The sequence below is a fragment of the Salmo trutta genome, chromosome 2, assembly GCF_901001165.1.
Source record: "Salmo trutta chromosome 2, fSalTru1.1, whole genome shotgun sequence".
Lineage (NCBI taxonomy): Eukaryota > Metazoa > Chordata > Actinopteri > Salmoniformes > Salmonidae > Salmo > Salmo trutta.
In genome coordinates this window covers 38,765,562-38,787,118 of record NC_042958.1, presented here as the reverse complement: position 1 = coordinate 38,787,118, position 21,557 = coordinate 38,765,562, and the positions used below count along the sequence as shown (strand labels likewise).

At 43.8% G+C, this 21,557-nt stretch overlaps 1 protein-coding gene across 1 annotated transcript; it reads left to right on the top strand.

Moving 5' to 3' along the window:
* The first annotated feature begins 15,850 nt into the window (after positions 1 to 15,850).
* LOC115155060 (dermatan-sulfate epimerase-like protein) lies at positions 15,851 to 19,827 on the top strand. Its single transcript, XM_029701855.1, has one exon. It carries the CDS (start codon positions 15,982 to 15,984, stop codon positions 19,642 to 19,644), a length of 3,663 nt encoding a protein of 1,220 aa, XP_029557715.1. The 5' UTR covers positions 15,851 to 15,981; the 3' UTR covers positions 19,645 to 19,827.
* Positions 19,828 to 21,557: the final 1,730 nt, after the last annotated feature.

Sequence of the window (21,557 nt, the reverse complement as noted above, 5' to 3'; positions counted from 1 at the left end):
ATGCATATAATGCTTTTTTATAAAGGTGCATTTTAGCGGGAAAATGATCTTCCCCAAACTTGAAACTCACACGCTGCTTATTTATAACATTGTCTAAACCCCTTGTAAAGCGGATTAATATGCTTAATTTTAAGAAGTTATTTGGCCACTTTAGTTTTGATACAAACCTTATCATAACATATAGGCCTATGGGCTAGGCTACATGAGGTGTGTGACAATGATTAGAAAAAAATTGCCAAAAAAAAGGTTTTCTTATGCTGGGCATCATTCATCATGATAATATAATATATAATTCACAAGTCATAGGCTAATATTGTCACCCATCAGACTATTCTTGATTTAATCTTGTCTTTACATATACTAAATAATATATGTGTGAAATTTGTTTGATTTAGAATTGACCATTATCGTGCACCTGTCTCAAAACAGGGGCAGCAGAAAAAAGACATGTAATCTATGCACTTAAATAGCCAGAGAAGGTAGGCTATACTGCTGTTGTTAAGATAAACAATGTGCTTAATATTAGGTTGAGAAATAAAAATAGTAGGCCTAGTCTATATAAAGCTGATGGCATCCTCTTCTTTTTGACTGCCGGCGTGGCGGTAATACGGTCACAGCAACAGCCCTAGTTAAGTTATTATTTACGCTTTGGATGGTGTATCCATACACCCAGTCATTACAAAGATACAGGTGTCCTTCCTAACTCAGTTGCTGGAGAGGATGGAAACCGCTCAAGGATTTCACCATGAGGCCAATGGTGACCTTGAAACAGTTAGAGTTTTATTTCTGTGATAGGAGAAAACTGAAGATGGATCAACAACATTGTAGTTACTCCACAATACTAACCTAAAAGAAGGAAGCCTGTACGTAATACAACTATTCCAAAACAAGGCACTGAAGTAATACTGAAAAGATTTGTCAAAGCAATTAACTTTTTGTCCTGAATACAAAGTGTAATTTTTGGGGCTAATCCAATACAACACATTACTGAGTATCACTCTCCATATTTTCAAGCATAGTTGTGGCTGCATCATGTTATGGGTATGCTTGTAATCGGACTGGGGAGTTTTTCAGGATAAAAACATTAATGGAATGGAGCTAACCACAGGCAAAAGAAAAAGAAAAGAGAAAAACCTGGTTCAGTCAGCTTTCCACCAGAAACTGGGAGATGAATTCACCTTTCAGCAGAACAATAACCTAAAACACAAGGTCAAATCTACACTGGAGTTGCTTACCAAGAAGACTGTGAATGTTCCTGAGTGGCCTAGTTATAGTTTTGACTTAAAATCTACTTGAAAATCTATGGCTAGACCTGAAAATGGTTGTCTAGCAGTGATCAACAACTAATTTCACAGAGCTGGAATCATTTTGAAAAGAGTAATGGGCAAATGGTTCCATAATCCAGATGTGGAAAGCTCAGAGACATACCCAGAAAGACACACACCTGTAATTGCTGACAAAGGTGCTTCTACAAAGTGTGAATACTTACAGTGGGGGAAAAAAGTATTTGATCCCCTGCTGATTTTGTACGTTTGCCCAATGAAAAAGAAAGGATCAGTCTATAATTTTAATGGTAGGTTTATTTGAACAGTGAGAGACAGAATAACAAAAATATCCAGAAAAACGCATGTCAGAAATTTTATAAATTGATTTGCATTTTAATGAGGGAAATAAGTATTTGACCCCCTCTCAATCAGAAAGATTTCTGGCTCCCAGGTGTCTTTTATACAGGTAACGAGCTGAGATTAGGAGCACACTCCTAACCGCAGCTTAATAACCTCACCTCGCTCATCAACTCATCTTTGACCGCTGGCTACGTCCCTTCCGTCTTCAAGAGAGCGAGAGTTGCACCCCTTCTGAAAAAACCTACACTCGATCCCTCCGATGTCAACAACTACAGTCCAGTATCCCTTCTTTCTTTTCTCTCCAAAACTCTTGAACGTGCCGTCCTTGGCCAGCTCTCCTGCTATCTCTCTCAGAATGACCTTCTTGATCCTAATCAGTCAGGTTTCAAGACTGGGCATTCAACTGAGACTGCTCATTTCTGTGTCACGGAGGCTCTCCGCATTGCTAAAGCTAACTCTCTCTCCTCTGCTCTCATCCTTCTAGACCTATCTGCTGCCTTTGATACTGTGAACCATCAGATCCTCCTCTCCACCCTCTCCGAGCTGGGCATCTCCGGCGCGGCCCACGCTTGGATTGCGTCCTACCTGACAGGTCGCTCCTACCAGGTGGCGTGGCGAGAATCTGTCTCCGCACCACGTGCTCTCACCACTGGTGTCCCCCAGGGCTCTGTTCTAGGCCCTCTCCTATTCTCGCTATACACCAAGTCACTTGGCTCTGTCATATCCTCACATGGTCTCTCCTATCATTGCTATGCAGACGACACACAATTAATCTTCTCCTTTCCCCCTTCTGATAACCAGGTGGCGAATCGCATCTCTGCATGTCTGGCAGACATATCAGTGTGGATGACGGATCACCACCTCAAGCTGAACCTCGGCAAGACGGAGCTGCTCTTCCTCCCGGGGAAGGACTGCCCGTTCCATGATCTCGCCATCACGGTTGACAACTCCCTTGTGTCCTCCTCCCAGAGTGCTAAGAACCTTGGCGTGACCCTGGACAACACCCTGTCGTTCTCCACTAACATCAAGGCGGTGACCCGATCCTGTAGGTTCATGCTCTACAACATTCGCAGAGTACGACCCTGCCTCACACAGCAAGCGGCGCAGGTCCTAATCCAGGCACTTGTCATCTCCCGTCTGGATTACTGCAACTCGCTGTTGGCTGGGCTCCCTGCCTGTGCCATTAAACCCCTACAACTCATCCAGAACGCCGCAGCCCGTCTGGTGTTCAACCTTCCCAAGTTCTCTCACGTCACCCCGCTCCTCCGCTCTCTCCACTGGCTTCCAGTTGAAGCTCGCATCCGCTACAAGACCATGGTGCTTGCCTACGGAGCTGTGAGGGGAACGGCACCTCCGTACCTTCAGGCTCTGATCAGGCCCTACACCCAAACAAGGGCACTGCGTTCATCTACCTCTGGCCTGCTCGCCTCCCTACCTCTGAGGAAGCACAGTTCCCGCTCAGCCCAGTCAAAACTGTTCGCTGCTCTGGCACCCCAATGGTGGAACAAGCTCCCTCACGACGCCAGGACAGCGGAGTCAATCACCACCTTCCGGAGACACCTGAAACCCCACCTCTTTAAGGAATACCTGGGATAGGATAAAGTAATCCTTCTAACCCCCCCCCCTAAAAGATTTAGATGCACTATTGTAAAGTGGTTGTTCCACTGGATATCATAAGGTGAATGCACCAATTTGTAAGTCGCTCTGGATAAGAGCGTCTGCTAAATGACTTAAATGTAAATGTAAATGTTATGTGTAAAAAAGACACCTGTCCACAGAAGCAATCAATCAATCAGATTCCAAACTCTCCACCATGGCCAAGACCAAAGAGCTCTCCAAGGATGTCAGGGACAAGATTGTAGACCTACACAAGGCTGGAATGGGCTACAAGACCATCGCCAAGCAGCTTGGTGAGAAGGTGACAACATTTGGTGCGATTATTCGCAAACGGAAGAAACACAAAAGAACTGTCAATATCCCTTGGTGTCACAGTTTAAGTCGTGCAGGAGAGAGAAGGACCAAGGCGCAGCGGAAGTGTGGATACTCATATTTATTACTGCAAAAAATCATGTAAGGTATCCACTTGAGAAAACAAAACAATAAACAAAACAATGGACGGTACTCACAATGTGACGGTGTGGCAGGCTCAACCAAACAAAGCAGTGCTCACAACAATTCCCCACAAACCCACAAGGCAAAGTAGGCAACTTATGTGTGACTCCCAATCAGCCACAACCCTCTACAGCTGTGCCTGATTGGAAGTCACACGGCCAAAATTAACCTGTCTGGGCTAGGGGGCAGTATTGAGAATTTTGGAAAAATATGTTCCCATTTTTAACTGCCTCCTACACCAACTCAGAAGCTAGAATATGCATATTATTGTTCAGGTTTGGATAGAAAACACTCTGAATTTTCTAAAACTGTTTGAATGGTGTCTGTGAGTATAACAGAACTCCTATGGCAGGCAAAAACCTGACAAGGTTTCAAGCAGGAAGTACCCTGTCTGACAAGGAGTCGTGCGTCTTGCATCTTTTTATTGAAAAGTAAGGATCTTAGCTGTAACGTGACAATTCCCAGGGCTCCAATAGGCTCTCAGAGCCCGCGAAAAACCTGAAGGTTTACGAGGGAGCCTCAGGTTGAAACAGATTATCGCCTTTTGTAAGTGGATGCTCAGAGGACCTTTGAATGATGCGCGTGCATGAGTCGCTTCTGAGGAGAAATTTTATTCGGCTGTTTAGGCTCAATGCATACTCCCGGTCGGAATATTATCACTTCTCTACGACATAAATGGCATAAAAATTGGTTTTAAACAGCGGTTGACATGCTTCGAAGTACGGTAATGGAATATTTAGACATTTTTGACACGCCAATGCGCCATGCGCGAGACCGTGAAGAAGCATTCTAGAACTCACGAACAAAACGTCGCTGTTTGGATATAACGATGGATTATTTGGGACCAAACCTACATTTGTTATTGAAGTAGAAGTCCTGGCAGTGTATTCTGATGAAGAACAAGCAAGGTAAGAACATTTTTCTTATAGGAAATGTGATTTTGGTGGAGGCTGACCTGGGTGGGTATCTAAATAGCTAGCCCTGTAATGCCGGGCTATGTACTTAGATTATTGCAAAATGTGCTTCATCCGAAAAGCTATTTTAAAATCGGACATATCGAGTGCATAGAGGAGTAATGTATCTATAATTCTTAAAATAATTGTTATGCTTTTTGTGAACGTTTATCGTGAGTAATTTAGCAAACTGTTAGTAAATTCAACGGAAGTTTGCCGGGGGTTATGCGTTTTCTGAACGTCACATGCTAATGCAAAAAGCTGTTTTTTGATATAAATATGAACTTGATTGAACAGACATGCATGTATTGTATAACACAATGTCCTAGGTGTGTCATCTGATGAAGATCATCAAAGGTTAGTGCTGCATTTAGCTGTGGTTTGGGTTTATGTGACATTATATGCTAGCTTGAAAAATGGCTGTCTGATTTTTTCTGGCTGGGCACTCTGCTGACATAATCTAATGTTTTGCTTTCGTTGTAAAGCCTTTTTGAAATCGGACAGTGGGGTTAGATTAACGAGATTCTTGTCTTTAAATAGCTGTAAAATAGTCATATGTTTGAGAAATTGAAGTAATAGTATTTCTAACGATTCAAAAATCGCGCCACTGGAATTTCAGTAGCTGTTACGTAGGTGGGACGAAATCGTCCCACATACCCCAGACAGGTTAATTAAACAACCAAAACACACAGACTCTTCTGCCACGTCCTGACCCAACTACACCCTCTACTGGTCAGGACGTGACAGTACCCCCCCCCTTAAAGGTGCTAACCCGGGAAGCACCTTTAAAATAAAAAACAAAAACCCCAAACAACAAAACAAAATTTCCCCTCTACTAAAGGGAGGGAAGGGAGGGTGGCTGCCGTCAACGACGGCACTGTGCTACACCCCCCTCCCCAACCCACCTATATCAGGAGGTGGCTCCGGTTCTGGCCTTTCCCGGCAGTCGGGCCACTCTGGCAACTCGGGGCAGTCTGGCAACTCGGGGCAGTCTGGGCAGTCTGGCAACTCGGGACAGTCTGGGCAGTCTGGCAACTCGGGACAGTCTGGGCAGTCTGGCAACTCGGGACAGTCTGGGCAGTCTGGCAACTCGGGACAGTCTGGGCAGTCTGGCCACTCGGGACAGTCTGGGCAGTCTGGCCACTCGGGACAGTCTGGGCAGTCTGGCCACTCGGGACAGTCTGGGCAGTCTGGCCACTCGGGACAGTCTGGGCAGTCTGGCCACTCGGGACAGTCTGGGCAGTCTGGCCACTCGGGACAGTCTGGGCAGTCTGGCCACTCGGGACAGTCTGGCCACTCCGGCAGTTCAGGGCAGTCTGGCCACTCCGGCAGTTCAGGGCAGTCTGGCCACTCCGGCAGTTCAGGGCAGTCTGGCCACTCCGGCAGTTCAGGGCAGTCTGGCCACTCCGGCAGTTCAGGGCAGTCTGGCCACTCCGGCAGTTCAGCGCAGTCTGGCCACTCCGGCAGTTCAGCGCAGTCTGGCCACTCCGGCAGTTCAGCGCAGTCTGGCCACTCCGGCAGTTCAGCGCAGTCTGACCTCTCTGGCGACTGTTGACTGGCGGGCAGCTCTGACGACTGTTGACTGGCGGGCAGCTCTGACGACTGTTGACTGGCGGGCAGCTCTGACGACGGTTGACTGGCGGGCAGCTCTGACGACGGTTGACTGGCGGGCAGCTCTGACGACGGTTGACTGGCGGGCAGCTCTGACGACGGTTGACTGGCGGGCAGCTCTGACGACTGTTGACTGGCGGGCAGCTCTGACGACTGTTGACTGGCGGGCAGCTCTGACGACTGTTGACTGGCGGGCAGCTCTGACGACTGTTGACTGGCGGGCAGCTCTGACGACTGTTGACTGGCGGGCAGCTCTGACGACTGTTGACTGGCGGGCAGCTCTGACGACTGTTGACTGGCGGGCAGCTCTGACGACTGTTGACTGGCCGGCAGCTCTGACGACTGTTGACTGGCGGGCAGCTCTGACGACTGTTGACTGGCGGGCAGCTCTGACGACTGTTGACTGGAGGGCAGCTCTGTTGACTGTTGACTGGCGGGCCGCACTGACGACTGTTGACTGGCGAGGCTGGGTTCACGCACTTGAAGCCTGGTGCGTGGTGCTGGTACTGGGCGTACCCGATTGTGACCACGCACCTCCATGCTAGTGCGGGGAGCTGGCCTGGGGCTCCATTCTTGCCCCGCAACACTCCCCTTGTGCCCCCCCCTAAAAAATTCTTGGGGGTGCCTCTCGGTCTCCCTTACCTCGCCAGCCTTCTTCCGCTGCTTAGTCGTGTGTTGGTGGGGAATTCTGTCACAGTTTAAGTCGTGCAGGAGAGAGAAGGACCAAGGCGCAGCGGAAGTGTGGATACTCATATTTATTACTGCAAAAAAACATGTAAGGTATCCACTTGAGAAAACAAAACAATAAACAAAACAATGGACGGTACTCACAATGTGACGGTGTGGCAGGCTCAACCAAACAAAGCAGTGCTCACAACAATTCCCCACAAACCCACAAGGCAAAGTAGGCAACTTATGTGTGACTCCCAATCAGCCACAACCCTGTACAGCTGTGCCTGATTGGAAGTCACACGGCCAAAATTAATTAAACAACCAAAACACACAGACTCTCCTGCCACGTCCTGACCCAACTACACCCTCTACTGGTCAGGACGTGACACTCGGCCTGGGGCTCCATGCAAGATCTCACCTCGTGGAGTTACAATGATCATGAGAACGGTGAGGAATCAGCCCAGAACTACGCGGGAGGATCTTGTCAATGATCTCAAGGCAGCTGGGACCATAGTTACCTAGAAAACAATTGGTAACACACTACGCTGTGAAGGACTGAAATCCTGCAGCGCCCGCAATGTCCCCCTGCTCAAGAATACAGACATGCCCGTCTGAAGTTTGCCAATGAACATCTGAATGACTCAGAGGACAACTGGTGAAAGTGTTGTGGTCAGATGAGACCAAAATGGAGCTCTTTGACATCAACTCAACTCGCCGTGTTTGGAGGAGGAGGATTGCTGCCTATGACCCCAAGAACACCATCTCCACCGTCAAACATGGAGGTGGAAACATTATGCTTTGGGGGTGTTTTTCTGCTAAGGGGACAGGACAACTTCACCGCATCAAAGGGACGATGGACGGGGCCATGTACCGTCAAATCTTGGGTGAGAACCTCCTTCCCTCAGCCAGGGCATTGAAAATGGGTCGTGGATGGGTATTCCAGCATGACAATGACCCAAAACACACGGCCAAGGCAACAAAGGAGTGGCTCAAGAAGAAGCACATTAAGGTCCTGGAGTAGCCTAGCCAGTCTCCAGACCTTAATTCCATAGAAAATCTGTGGAGGGAGCTGAAGGTTCGAGTTGCCAAACGTCAGCCTCGAAACCTTAATGACTTGAAGAAGATCTGCAAAGAGGAGTGGGACAAAATCCCTCCTGAGATGTGTGCAAACCTGGTGGCCAACTACAAGAAACGTCTGACTGTCACGTCCTGACCAGCAGAGGGCGTAATTGTATTCGTTTTGGTCAGGACGTGGCAGAAGTTGTGTTATGTGTTAGTTAATTGGGATTGGACTCCCAATTGAAGGCAGGTGCGTTGAGTTGCCTTTGATTGGGAGTCCTATATAGTAGTGTGTGTTTTTCTTTGGGGTTGTGGGTAATTGTTTCTGTTCAGTGTGTTATGCTGTCAGTACTGTTGAGCTGTCGGTATTTTCTTGTTTTGTAGTGTTCCAGTGATCTCTTTTTTAATTAAATGATGCTGAACACTAACTCTGCTGCATTTTGGTCCACTTCTTCTCTCCATGACGACAGTTGTGACACTGACCTTTGTGATTGCCAACAAGGGTTTTGCCACCAAGTACTAAGTCATGTTTTACAGAGGGGTCAAATACTTATTTCCCTCATTAAAATGCTAATCATTTAATACAATTTTTGACATGCGTTTTTCTGGATTTTTGTTGTTGTTATTCTGTCTCTCACTGTTCAAATAAACCTACCATTAAAATTATAGACTGATCATTTCTTTGTAAGTGGGCAAACGTACAAAATCAGCAGTGGATCAAATACTTTTTCCCCCACTGTATGTAAATTAGATATTTCTGTATTTCATTTTCAATCATTTCTAAAAACATGTTTTCACTTTCATTATGGGGTATTGTGTGTAGATGGGTGACATTTTTTCTTTTAATCCATTTTGAATTCAGAATGTAACAGAACAAAATGTGGAAAACGTCAAGGGTTATGAATACTTTCTGAAGGCACTGTATATTACTTTTTAAAAGTTGTCTGAATATTGCTACTTCTCCCTTTCAGTGTTCGAACAAGGAATCCCATTTTTTCTGCTCTCTTCAAGGTTAGCCACCACACCACTTTACTACTAATTCTGTCTCCTGCTTTGAACTTTGCACAATGACAGAAAGATTCTCCAAGTCTACACTACCACAGTGGGATGTCATTCGATTCACTAGTACTTTGCGATTGAATTAGGAGATGCCCTTCAAAGTCATGCTAAACCCATGGATAAAAAGGACGCCTCTTCAGAGGAAAAGTTTCCCCTTTTTTTGCAAGAAACTTCAGAATTAATTAAAAATCACATCAGGAAATGTCAAGGGATTTACTTCAAGGCTTAGGAAAGGCGAGCATTTTCTAGTGCGGCATCCTTCAGCGAGGACAAGCCTGTGTTCATAATTCCATTTTTTTTATCAAAGTGGGTGTTTAATCTCGACGCTATCAGTAGGCTGCGTACCCATTTTAACAGGGAATCCACCGCCCTTATCTCTCTCTCTCCCCATTGGTCTAGCACAAGTAATGTAATCTGGAAAAAAATATATTCTATTTCAGTCATCAAAGTACGATGGAGCTGTGTGCATTCGCCAAATTGAAGTCTCATGTATTTTCATGTCCTGCGTTGTAGGTCTTTCTGTTGGCGAGAGGATAAAGTTAAGCATTACTTTCTTTTTTTTTATGTGACAAAGCAATTCAGAAGAGTTCACATTATTAATGACCCATTAAATATGAATGGTGATGTATGTCTCTTGGGCCATATGCAGCAGAGTGCCTAAGAAGAATAATACTTTATTTCTAAAAGAACATTAATATTAATTACAGACCATTTTAATAATTGTGTGCTTTTCTCCGTTTGATATTCTGTTTAATCTCCATTTGATATTTTGGAGTTCACAAAGTATTGAAAATAGTGAGTAAATTAAAACTTGTTTGGTCACAAATGCCGAAACAAGAAGACAATTCAATCACTTCGGCGAAGCTGAAATTATAATAGTTAGGTTTCTCATTTGGGATTTATAGGGAATCCTCATATGGCTATTACACAGCAATAGGAAATCAATGAGGCATTTTGTTGTGAACTGTTGATGAACTTACTCTTATGAGAACTAACACAAGACGATTTTACTTAGGGTGAATAGCGTTTAATAATTCATGTAACGCGTTCATACGTCACAATTGCCTAAGGGAGAGGGCAAGCCCTGTATGATATTAGGTTTATAAGGTCCTTGCAATAACCTTACCATATCAAAGTTGTGGTTGAAAATGTACATTGTTTGACAAAAGTTTTTACTCACAACAGATCACACTTGAATTAAACGAGGCCTATATGTTATTCAATAATGTACAGTGCCTTCAGAAAGTATTCACACCCCTTGATTTATTCCACATTTTGTTGTTACATCCTGAATTCAAAATGGATGAAATATGTTTTTTCTCACCCATCTACACACAATAACCCGTAATGACTAAGTGAAAACATATGTTTAGACATTTTTGCAAATGTTATCACAACTCAGGATATGACCCAGATGCAGACAAAGGAGGCACATAATAAATATTCGGAGAACCAAACTATCTCAAGGGGCAGGCAAAGGGCAGGTCGAGGGCAGGCAGAGGTTCATAATCCAGGGCAGAGTCAACCAGGGACAGAACGGCAGGCAAGCTCAGGGTCAGGATAGGCAGAAAGGTCAGAACCGAGAAAACAAGAACGTGAGAAACGGGAAACACGCTGGTAAGCCCAGACAAAACAAGACGAACTGGCAACAGACAAGCAGAAAACACAGGTATAAATACACAGGGGATAATGAGGAAAATGGGAGACACCTGATTGGGGGTGGAGACAAGCACAAGACAGGTGAAACAGATCAGGGTGTTACAAATGTATGTACATTTCCGTAAGTATTCACACCCCTGAGTCGATACTTTGAAGAAGCACCTTTGGCAGCGGTCAGTCTTTCTAGGTAAGTCTCTAAAAGCTTTCCACACCTGGATTGTGCAACATTTTCCCATTCTTCTTTTCAAAATTGCTCAAGCATTGTTAAATTGGTATAGGAAACATTTTTACTTTCTTTCAGATAAAAAAACATGCATTTTAGAACTCATAATTTGCATAATCTCTGTCTTTTTTGTAAACTGATGCGGAATAATGTAATACTCAGCTCAACTGAGCGGCGGTATGAATATAGTTGACATGTTAATGCTACAGTGCCTTCAGAAAGGTCACACCCCTTGACTTTTTACACATTTTGTGTTACAAAATGGGATTAAAATGGATTTCATTGTCACACAAAATCCTGTTATGTCAAAGTGGAATAAAAAATAAAATAAAACACTAATAGATCTTGATTAGATAAGTAATCAACCCCCTGAGTCAATACATGTTAGAATCACCTTTGGCAGTGATTAAAACTGTGAGTCTCTCTGAGTAAGTCTCTAAGAGCTTCCCATACCTGGATTGTGCAACATTTTACCAATATTATTTTCAGAATTCTTCAAGCTCTGTCAAATTTGTTGTTGATCATTAATAGACAACCATTTTCAGGTCTTGCCATTGATTTAAGTAGATTTAAGTAAATCTGTAACTCAGCCACTCAGGAACATTCACTGTCTTCTTGGTAAGCAACTCCAGTGTAGATGTGGCCTTGTTTTAGGTTATTGTCCTGCTGAAAGGTGAATTAATCTCCCAGTGTCTGATGGAAAGGAGACTGAACCAGGTTTTTGCCTGTGCTTAGTTCCATTCCGTAAATTTTTTTTTCCTGAAAAACTCCCCAGTCCTTAACGATTACAGGCATATCCATAACATGATGCAGCCACCGTTATGCTTGAAAATATGGAGAGTGGTACTCAGTAATGTGTTGTATTGGATTTGCCCCCAAAATAACACTTTGTATTCAGGACTGTCACGACTTTCGCCGAAGTCGGTTCCTCTCCTTGTTCGAGCGACGTTCGGCGGTCGACGTCACCGGTCTTCTAGCCATCGCCGATCCACCTTTCATTTTCCATTTGTTTTGTCTTGTTTTCCCACACACCTCTGTTCCCCCCATGTCTGTGTGTGAAATTGTTTATCGTCAGGTTGGCACGCTTCCGGCTGGTTTGTGCCGGGTTTTGTTTTACACCCGTGCTTTGTGGCAGCCGGTACTTTGTACTTGGTTATTGTACTTTGTGCTGCCTCACTTGTTCTTTGGGCATTTGTTTTTGTGACGCGGTTGCGTTCTGTTCAAATAATTGCCTCAGTAAAGTGCTTTGTCCACTCATCTCTGCTCTCCTGCGCCTGACTTCCATGCACCAGCTACACCCACCGTTTGACAAGGACAAAACGTTACTTGTTTTGCCACAGTTTTTGCAGTATTACTTTGGTGCCTTGTTGCAATTAGGATTCATGTTTTGGCATATTTGTATTCTGTACAAGGTTCCTTCTTTTCACTCTGTCATTTAGGTTAGTATTGTGGAGTAACTACAATGTTGTTGATCCATCCTCAGTTTTCTCCTATCACAGGCATTCAACTCTGTAACTGTTTTAAAGTCACCATAGGTGCCCTTCTTTGAGAGGCATTGGAAATCTTTGTGATTGAATCTGTTTGAAATTCGCTGCTCGACTGAGGGACATTACAGACAATTGTATGTGTGGGATACAGAGATGAGGTAGTAATTCAAAAATCAGGTTAAACACTATTATTAGACACAGAATGAGTCCATGCAACGTATTATGTAACGTGTTAAGCACATTGGTACTCCTGAATTTAGAGTATTTAGGCTTGCCATAACAAAGGGGTTGAATACTTGTTGACTCAAGACATTTCAGCTATTCATTTTGTATTCATTTGTAACAATTTCAATAAACATAATACCACTTTGACAATATGTGATAGTGTGTAGGCCAGTGACAAACAAATCTCAATTTAATCAATTTTAAATTCATTCGAACACAACAAACTTTGTAAAAAGTCAAGGGGTGTGAATACTTTCTGAAGGCACTGTATTTAGGATGTTATGTTTATAATGTTTGCTACTAAGCATGGCAACTGACGGTTTGACAGCATACAACTCATTTGGAGAGAATGTGTGTTAATAGGTGAAGAAACTAACCCAGAGAGAAGGTCTTAGACCAGAGTGATTGACAGGCAGACCTCATGGTAAGGTAAAGTGTTGCGATGGTCTTTGAAATATCTGAAACTGTTCTAGGCCTATCTTTTCTATTAGACTCTACCGAGAGGTCCTCATGCAGGACACAGCCATGCTGTGTTACCCCAAGACTCTGGGGGAGGAATTGAAATTCTCTGCAGGGAGACAGTCTTTCATAAGCTCCTGGTTCACTCTTCCCTTTGCTCCCAGCATGCCACGGTTTTAATAAGGGCACCGGCTGTCTGTTCACACCTCCCTGTTCAATATGCATGACCAGACCTTTTTACCCCAAACCCTGAGCTTTCTGATGCTTCCAACATCCACTACAAACAGCAGTGGATGGCAAAGGGGCACTCATCGTTTGTCAGTCAAATCTGTCTCTCTCTCTGTGTGGATGCCATGTTGCCTTGTTTGACACATCTTTGGCAACAGAGAGCCGCACCGTTCAACTTGTTCTGATCTGATATGAATCGTCACTAGGCAGTCAGTGACAAGCAACAAACTCAAGGCCTTCTTTTCAGGGCCGTAGGCACCGACAGCTGTGGATAACAGTGATTAGAGAGAGTGTATTTATCTTGGTGTATAGGGACTCCATCATCTCAGGGAGCAGAGGTCTTATGTAATTAGGCAGCTCTGTCGATCCGATGCTGCTCTGTCTGTCTAAAATAGATATCTGACATTTCAAAGTTGTTGCCTATAATCCCCTTTCAAGGATGTTCTTTGTTTCTCCCTCAAAGTGTGTTTTGTAAGACAGAAGTGTTTGTTGCAAACACAAGGGATTATATTCATCCTTGGTTATCAGAGGCAAGACATAGCTTTTCACTTTCATTTAACCATCTTGGAAGATTACTTCTCTAGAAAAATGTGTTTAAATAATGAAGGGGGGGACTCCTAATGGAAATTACATTAGTCAACAGTATGCTGTTGAGAAACATGGAACCTGAACAGATGGACAATTAATGAAATTGAAATGCAGGGCAGTTTTTACACTGCTGCTACTCGCTGTTTATTATTTATGCATAGTCACTACAAATTACCTCAAATAACCTGTACCCCCTGTATATAGCCTCGTTATTGTTCTGTAAATGTAGTGTTACTTTTTGATTGATTCGATTTTTTTTTACTTTAGTTTATTTAGTAAATATTTGATTTAACTCTATTTCTTGAGCTGCATTGATGGTTAAGGTCGTGTAAGTAAGCATTTCACGGTAATACCTGTTGTATTAGGCGCATGTGACAAAAAACATTTGATTTGATTACTATTGTATGTCATTTGATGTAGACTAATATGGAACTAAAATTATTAACTCACTATAGAGTAAATCAAACCAGGGGCAGCTTGTCAGTTCTGCGTTGTTTTTAATAAATGCATACGTAAATAAATGATAGATAATATAATAATGAGTAAGTCATTGACTACATTTCACAGCTGCAATGTCTCGCACCGGGAAGTCTGAGAGAGCGCATCCTAAACTACGGCTCCCTCTACAGGTAGTACCATGAACATTTTCTACTGACTGCTGGAAAACAATATAACACTATGCAACACAGTAGGATGAACACATGAGAGATGCGGTCAACTACAAGATACATGTTCAACAGCAAATTCATGTGATGCAATATATGCCATGGCGAAAGGGAGCGCAAAGTAGTTGGTTAGGCTGCAAGTATTTTCCAGCCTGAACGTTTCTCTATTTTTGGTTATGTTTTTAAGTTCTTTTTCAGAGAACAATGTTATGTCTCGTTCTTTGAATACTTGGCAGTGAGGACAACTTTCCCATGTTTGATTTATTGTTCCTCCTAATCTAATGGCCGTTGGTTTGAGAAAGAAGACAAACGGCAAAATAAACACATTATTTTACAATGGAAAACGACTAAACCTTGGAATGAGACGGTACATTACCGTGACATCCGGCAATGTTAAGACGTTGAAATGCGCCGTTTACGTTGGTTTGTGGTTTCCATTAGTTACCACAGCCACAAAGTCAAATTGGGTATATCGTAAAAATTCATGAAAACAAAATGTTTAATTTTGGTCTTTTTTGTAAGGTTAGAGTTAGCCAAAGTTAGCCGTGTGGTTAGGATTAAGGTTAGGGTTAGGTGTCAAATCACATTTTAAGAATATCAATTGTAGAAATAGGCGGAGTTTATGAATTTGTGGCTGTAGTAACTAGGGACGACCTTGGTTTGTGGATGCTCGATTGAGGACAATAAAATGTCTTTGGGTGTCTGTGATTGGACCGGTCATTGACTGGGGCTGACTGATGTTTTTCCAACAGGATATATTTTGGTGAGAGATCTATACGAGTTTGTTGCTGCTCGCGGGAGGAGATTCTAGTATCTCCATGCGCCGCACTCAACACAGTGAGGTTAGAATACGTGTCCGCAAAAACAGTTTTATGGCTATATTCTAAGTTAAAATGTTCTCGAATATTTTTGTAAAACTGCTGTTTCATGGTATTTACATTTCATGGTGTAGCACAGATGTGCACACCTACTCAACTATATTACTTCTGTGTTTTCAAATCTTTCCAAATGGACATGGTGCGTTTTTTGTACCCTATTGGACCGGAGTAGCCTATATAGTAGGCTTCTAATACTCTAGTGCTGTCACGCTCTCACCTCCTGACAATTCTTCATGCAGACGGGTATTGTTGAATGCATGTCATTTTTTTGTTAAACAATATAGTCTGTAGTTTTTTTGTAGAATGTAAATTGAGAGTTTGATATTTTTTCTGATAATATCCGAAAACATATATAATTTGAATATGTCTCCAAAATACATTTCTAATGTTTTTGGAAAAGACTTGAAATTGTTGTTATCACTAAGGAAAATAATTTTCCATTCAGCCTTTAAAAAGGGATGATAATATAAACAAAACAATGACAAAAATGTCTTGGACCATGGTAAAAAAGTGGATTGGGTGCAATATATTTTTATTGGCACTCTTGGCAGTGGGAATGGCATTTTCCGGTGTCTTCAACACTTCAGACAAAGATATTTTTACGGATGATTTGGTGCCTTTCAAACTCACTCAGGGCAAAGCATCAGAGCATCGAAAACTTAAATCTACTGATTCTCATCCCAATCTATATTTCAACCAAGTGAATGTACAGGTTTTGAGGCAAAGATCCTCCAGCACACACAGCCACATTTTCAAAGTAATCAGAGCAGCTGTCATGACCATGCTATCCAACATGCCCCTTTACGTACCCCCTGCAAAACATGAGGAGTTTACTAGCAAGTGGAATGAGAAATACGGGAACAACCTACCCCCCCTCGCTCTGTATTGTCTGCTGTGCCCAGAGGACTCAGGTGCCCTGCAGTTTCTTATCAAGTTTATGGATAAAATGGCAGATTACCCATCCTGGAAGGTGATCAGCGCTCCCAATGACGAGGTGCCCATGGCACACTCACTCACTGGGTTTGCCACAGCCTATGACTTTATTTATACTTTCCTTGATGAGCACAGACGGGATGTTTACCTCAAGAGAATTCGGTCTGAGACAGAGGAGCTGTATGAGACGTCTAAGTATAGGGTTTGGGGGAAACAGTATCTCCAAAATCACCAAACCACTAATATATTAGCTATCTTGACTGGGGCTATTGTGGTCGGCACACATGACAACCCAGCAACAATGGTCTGGAAACAGGTATCAGTCAATTATATGGAGAAGACCATGTTTCTCCTAAACCACATTGTGGACGGGTCACTAGATGAGGGTGTGGCTTATGGAAGCTACACGGCCAAGTCTATCACGCAGTATGTGTTCTTAGCTCAACGTCATTTCAACATTGACAACACACAGAACAACTGGCTGCGGGAACACTTCTGGTTCTACTATGCCACCCTGCTGCCAGGCTTCCAGAGGACCGTGGGCATCGCCGACTCCAACTACAACTGGTTCTACGGCCCAGAGAGCCAGCTGGTATTCCTAGACACATTTGTTATTAGAAATGGCACTGGGAACTGGCTCGCCCAGCAGATTAGAAAGCACAGGCCCAAGGACGGTCCCATGGGCCAGTCTTCTGCCCAGCGCTGGACTACCCTTCACACGGAGTACATCTGGTACAATGCCCATCTCACGCCACAGCCTCCCCATGGCTTTGGCAAAGCCAGGATGCATATTTTCTCCAACTGGGGTGTGGTGACGTACGGAGCTGGGCTGACCAATGGTCAGGGTAATACATTCGTCTCGTTCAAATCTGGGAAGCTGGGTGGCCGTGCCGTGTATGACATTGTTCATGCAAAGCCATATTCATGGCTGGACGGCTGGAATAGCTTCAACCCAGGGCACGAGCACCCGGACCAAAACTCCTTCACTTTTGCCCCTAACGGACAGGTATTTGTGTCTGAAGCACTTTACGGGCCTAAGTACAGTTATCTGAACAATGTGCTGGTGTTTGGCCCCTCTCCCAGCAGCCAGTGTAACGCCCCATGGGAGGGCCAGCTGGGGGAGTGTGCTAAGTGGCTGCGCTGGACAGATGAAGGGGTGGGAGATGCAGCTGGGGAGCTGGTCGCTGCTTCCTCCCATAGAGACACCATGTTTGTGAGCGGGGAAGCAGTGTCTGCCTACTCACCTGCCATGCGGTTAAGGAGTGTGTACAGGGCCCTGGTGCTGCTCAATTCCCAGACCTTGCTAGTACTGGACAATGTCGAGAAGTGGGACGATTCACCCGTCACCTCACAGAGTGCGTTCTTCCACAACCTCGACATAGACTTTAAATATGTCCCCTATAAATTCATGGACAAGTACAATGGGGCGTTGATGGATGTGTGGGACGCCCATTATAAAATGTTCTGGTTTGACAGTCAGGGTCTCAGCCCAGACACTAGGATACAGGAGGCAGAGCAGGTGGCAGAGTTCAAAAAGAGGTGGACACAGTATCTTAATGTCACTTTCCCCATGAGGGGCACAGTAAGCAGAGTGGCCTATGTGATGCATGGACCTTATGTCAAAGTGTCCAACTGTAGATTTCTGGACAATAGCAAAAATGGTGTCAGGCTATCTCTAATTATAAACAACACAGAGAAAATAGTTTCCATTGTAACAAACTATAAAGACATAGGAGCAAGATTAAGTTATTTAGGATTTGGGGGTTATGCCAAAATGGAGGACAGACGTCAGATAATTCGATATGGCCTGGGGATGCAACTTGTTCCCAAACAAAACACAGGGGACAATCAGCTGTTTGATTTTGGATTCACAGTCAATGTGATAGCAGGGGTGATACTTTGTGTTACTATTGTTTTTTTGACTCTGCAGAGAAGGTTCTATGTGTACTTCAGTAGACTAATGCGCTATGTTCTCCTCTCTGTGCTCATACTGTGGATAGCTGAGATGTTGTTTGTGTCGAACACCTGCGATCAACTCCTCTGTGGCGTCAAATGGAAAAGTGTCAGCACTGATCCAGAGGTCAACAAACAAATCAGACTTTATGATCAGCATCGCTTTCCCCTGCCAACTGTCGTCATAACGACCCTGCCTGGCTCGGGATCGGAAATGCTTAAGCACCTTTTTGACAACAGCTCCGACTTTGTTTACATACGGGTCCCCACGGAGCACGTAGACATTCCAGAGACCGAGTTTGAATTTGACTCACTGGTCGATGCCTGCGAGTGGTCCCGATTGGACGCCCTGCGTGGACATTTCAAGATCATTCAGGGCTGGCTACACTCTCTGGTCCACAACACCAAGCTGCACCTGCAGAACATACAGCTGGTGGAGAGTAGTAAGGCCAAGCAGCCCCAGGGAGCCCCAGGCCTTGGCAGGGACAGGAGGAAGAGGACCAGGAGGAAGGAGCCTGCTGCGGAGCTGAGGGGCAAGATGAGAGGCAGCCTGGACCGGGATGCAGAAAACGTCAGGGATATGAGGCTCCATGTCAGTGAGTACCCCAACGCCCGTGTGGTCCTCAACATGAGGAGTGGCAGCTGGGGGCTCAAACTCCCCTTCATTCAGGAGGTGGTGGGCCCGTCCCTGAGGGCCATCAATATAGTCAGAGACCCCCGGGCATGGATCTATATCATGCTCTTTAACAGTAAGCCCAGCCTTTACTCCCTTAAGAACATTCCCCAACACCTGTCCCTGATATTAGAGGAGGATGGTTGCAGTACCAGAGACGGGTGCTCAGCCTCAGCCCCGGAGTTCAGAATGATCCGGAGGCTCCTGGCCCACTCCGAGGTCAACTCTGTCCTCCTGCTGGCCCACCTGTGGCTGGCACACACTGCCGCAGTGCTCAGAGTCAGTGGGAGCCTCCCAGTAGAGGCATATCTCCAGGTGAGGTTTGAGGACATAGTCACTTCCCCCCAGGAGACGGCTGAAAGGGTACACATGTTCCTGGCGGTGCCAGTCACACCGGCGGCCCTCAACCAGCTCATCTTCACCACCTCCACAAACTTGTACAACTTGATGTACGAGGGGGACATATCACCAGCTAACATTAACATATGGAGGCAGAACATGCCTCGCAAGGACATCAGACTGATAGAGGACACATGTGGGGTGGTCATGAAAAGACTTGGGTACTCCAGGTTTATCAGCTAGTTAACGTTACTGCTGCAGGTCAGCTGATATGAGGTTGTCTTGTTTGTAGCTCTAATGTAGAACTTTGCACTGACCAGTAATCTAGTGATGTCATCAGTAATCTGAATCACTGATGGGATTGAAGAACACTAGGTAAAAATATATATATATTGTATAATTAAGTGATAATCAATGAGGGGCTATGCGTTTTATGGAAAATAATGAACAACATAGAAGATGGAAGGTGTTTACCACACACGCTAGCGGAGTGGAACTGACCTTCCACGGAGTGGCATTATTTTCCAGAGAATCCATAGAGCCCCGAGTTGATTATCCCTTTCATACCATGGCTATAAATTAACACATTTGCCACTAGAAATGTGTTAATTTGCCAGTAGAAATGTATTCAACATTCACTGAAGTAGCTAGCAAGTTTACTAGATAGCTACAGTAGTTGCTGTGGTAACCAAACAAACAGACTTGCTAGTTTAGCTAACCAAACCATTAGTCCTAGCTTGCCATTTTGAAAATCAAATTCACCAACGCCAATAATGTTTTTAATTTGACTTTTGCTTTCAAAAGCAGCTCAAACAGAGAACATGTAAGAAACTATAGCCATTGAATTATATTGTGCAAATATACCGTGCATTATAAGGAAATAATGCATGCTCTAGAATGCCCTTCAAGCCAATCAGAAACAAGTATTCAAAAATACCATGGTATACGCACTATTATTTAACTGTGTTCTGGATTTTACCCTGTTACATTGTATGTGCGTGGTTTTAATCACACATGATACCTTGTGAGGGATGTTTTACATTCAAATTTGTTGAAGGGGAACTTTTAAAACTGAATGTATTTGATTGTGTTTTCTCCCCATTATCCCCTGGATAATTACTTTGAACACTCTGTTTGAGTGAGATTTCCATCATTTGATGTCTAATATGCAGTTGTCTCTTAAAAAGTCTCTGCAAAAAAACTGCAAAGTCTAAAAGTAGAAAGAGAGTATGTTCCTAGTGCTTGATTGTTATATAAAGTGAATAATGTAGACTGGATTTTCATATAAATGTATACTGGAAATGTTTAACGTTAGGCAAATATGCCATGAAGGAATTTTATTGGTTCAAAAATGTTATGGCATGTAAATGGTTTAGCACTTCGGAGAGATTTCCTCAGATTATCTGTGAAAGACTGTACATTTTAAACCTTTAAAATCAAGTTGACGAAGTAAATCACTTGAAATGGTAATCATAGGCTGTTGGTTTTCTGGAGGAAAAGAAAATGAATGCCTTGATACAAACACACACCCCAAAATGAATATGGAAATGAATATAATTATATAATGATCCATTGAGTGAGCTCTATAGAGATCAAACTGGGCTAAACGACAGCCCTGACACAGTTTGTCTGAGCAATTCCAAAGCATTGCCCCAGCTACCAATATTAATCTGCAAAACGTCATAACTGGGGCTCTGTTTTTATTGCTGCGTTATCTTCATTAGACAGTAGAGGAAATGCAAATTACACAGGTTTTCATTTCCTGTCATGCTCAATCAGATATCCAATGATCTTTCAGGACTTTGTCCCAAAACAGTTCGCTGGACAGCAGACTCCACTGGTTATGAATATTAGTGTTTTTTAAAAGGAAGTCTTGTTTTCTGGGTTGTTATGTACTATTCTGTAGCCACCAGTGTACATTACAAAATGTATGAGTCTTTCTGAGGTTTTATTTAATGCTTTATTAACCATGTACATAATTGGATATCTAACAACTTGGAAATAATGCGCACTCAAAAACAGCCAATGTATGTAAAGAAAAGCATATCATACTGAGGCCATTGATAAATATCAGTCCTTTCTCAGCCAGAAACTGTCCTGGTTTTCCACTATGAAACAATGAAACCAGTGACTGCTTGGAAAACCTGTTTGATGTT

Bases quoted from the DNA above. Each gene is read 5' to 3' on its own strand.
- LOC115155060 (XM_029701855.1), top strand. From the start codon at position 15,982: ATGACAAAAATGTCTTGGACCATGGTAAAAAAGTGGATTGGGTGCAAT.